Below are 2107 nucleotides of genomic sequence, written 5' to 3' on the forward strand. Positions count from 1 at the left end.
ACAAATTCACTTAGCGCTTGGTTAAGTTTTCTCGATTAGAATTGATCAATAACTAAATAAAGCCCTACCTGGAAATATTTTGGCAGAACCTTCAAGTCGTTTTTCTTGTAAAAATGTTTAGGATCCAAGACGGATCTCATTTGTACAATTTCCTAGTCATTCTTGACTTCATCGGTCATTTCTGTAGCTGGCATTCCAAACCAACCAGTGCCTTTGGTCTTGTCCTTTTCCTTCTGTAAGCCAATGATAAAACATAAAATATGAAATTTAAAATTTACATTGAGCCATACATTCGCAACAGAATGGGAAATTAAACACAAATAATGATTTGTCGTGTATCATAAGGAGCAACATAATAACGAACACAAAAGTTATTTTTCTGTAATTTAGATCGATTCTAGACTGGAATTTGTTTGGTAACGGCCTGACGAAGCCATGTACAAAAAGAACCTTCTTTTAAGACCCTCACGCATTGCAAACCGCAACTTTAGAGCAATATAGAGCGAATGAACTACTTTTTTTTTCAACAAACCTTTCTCTCTCGCAGAAGTTTCCTCTTTGAGACCTCGTATGAATGCACAGATGCCAGCTGCTCAAAGTCGGGCGTAACAACCGCTTTGCTTAGCGCTTTTTGCACCTCAGACTGTAACTGTTTTTTGATTCTGTAACTGTGCGCATTTTCATCTTGAAGCAAAAATACATTAGTAAGAAAAAAATGCATTGCGACTATAATAATGCATTGGACACAATAAAAATTAGCTAGTAAAATTAATTTAATATTTAAAACCCAATCTAAATGGTTTGAAGTCACATTGCAACCAATTATTTTCCTTTAAGTAATAATAAATCATCAGAAATTGCCTTCTTGTTTAACCGTCTGTTAATGGCATACCCAAACACTCATTCAATTGCTTTGAGTTCTGGGCCGTTTAGCTCTTWAAAAGGGGCTCAGATCAGCRCCTAACGCAMTACTTGCGAGTATAGWCACCTTTTTTCATCYCGAACGAAGTCTCCGGAATCAAAGGCTTCACTAGTTTATGTTTTTTAGGCACGTTTGCGTGACTTTGAGCCGGGCTTGTGTTGCCATTCAGTTCAAAGAGACGCTTCTTGTACTCTGCTAATCCCTCAGTAGAATCTGAGAAGGAAAAGATTGCGTCTCTCAATTTTCTTCTCACCTCCACTGAGGAAGGCTTTGCAATTGTCGAACTATCTGGAAAATAAAACATAAATTAGTAAACATTTAAATGGTCATGAAAAAATCAGACGCGAATATTACCATTGTTCAAAGAGAACAACTGATTGTTTGGGGCATCATCTGGACGATCCCCAACAGCATCCAGAACAAAAGCCATTTTTGGTGATGTAGTCAAGAGTCTTCAGAACCGGTCTAACATATAAAAATCAAGCAAAATAATGAGTAACAATGAACGAGACCAAGAGAAATTAATGAAAAGCAAAAGCCAGATGACCCACCTGGAAAGGATCAAGCAATTAATGCGAGACGTGAAAAGAACATGCAATGCAAGAAACGACCAAGGAATAATTGGGGCTCTCACCGGAAGAATCGGAGATTAGTATAGTATTCACTAAATTTAAGCACCAAACGTGCACCACACSRATCAAGCGTTTTTTAGGTTAATACGGAAAACTYTGGGTAAACAACAAAAACAAACCTAAGAGGTTAMAAGCAAGTAACTCATCTTTTCACCATGCCATCACGAACAGGCAGCGTTGSCAGACSAAGAACTTCGAAAATGGTAGAATTGATAGGAAAAAAACGGTAGATTTAAAAATAAAGCGGTAGATAATTTAMTATTCCTAAATTTCTGTTTTTYTATTTTTTAAGTAGTTTTCAAAGGTACTTTTGAAAAAAWTGAATGATGAATGAACGCYTYTTGAACTTTGTCGAAACATCCCGTGAATCTGCGTCGACAAARAAAAGTAAATAGTAAATGAAATTGTATTATTTTTATCATTAACTGTTTTTTTTTTTGTTTTTTATSATTAACTGTTTTTTTTGTCAAAAGAGACATTCATCAATTTCAAGGAAAACAGTTCATATCGTATCAAAGTTTTCCAAAACCGTTCTTAGAATATGACGAGGCAT

General features: G+C 35.7%; 1 protein-coding gene across 2 annotated transcripts; it reads right to left on the bottom strand.

Annotated features, from left to right (window-relative positions):
- Positions 1-12: 12 nt before the first annotated feature.
- LOC125505899 lies at positions 13-1682 on the bottom strand. Of its 2 annotated transcripts, none has more exons than XM_048670763.1 (5): positions 1557-1682; positions 1277-1387; positions 989-1210; positions 533-684; positions 13-233 (listed from the first exon to the last, which is right to left on the bottom strand). In XM_048670763.1, the coding sequence occupies exons 2-5, from the start codon at positions 1350-1352 to the stop codon at positions 153-155; spliced, it is 531 nt and encodes a 176-aa protein (XP_048526720.1). In that variant the 5' UTR covers positions 1353-1387; positions 1557-1682; the 3' UTR covers positions 13-152. The 2 variants fall into 2 exon arrangements, with proteins under 2 accessions (XP_048526720.1, XP_048526721.1); XM_048670764.1 differs by having other exon boundaries at positions 1474-1681.
- Positions 1683-2107: the final 425 nt, after the last annotated feature.

The sequence above is a fragment of the Dendroctonus ponderosae genome, unplaced genomic scaffold (assembly GCF_020466585.1).
Source record: "Dendroctonus ponderosae isolate FM_Combo_2020 unplaced genomic scaffold, Dpon_F_20191213v2 Dpon_F_20191213_1, whole genome shotgun sequence".
NCBI classification, from domain to species: Eukaryota; Metazoa; Arthropoda; class Insecta; order Coleoptera; family Curculionidae; genus Dendroctonus; species Dendroctonus ponderosae.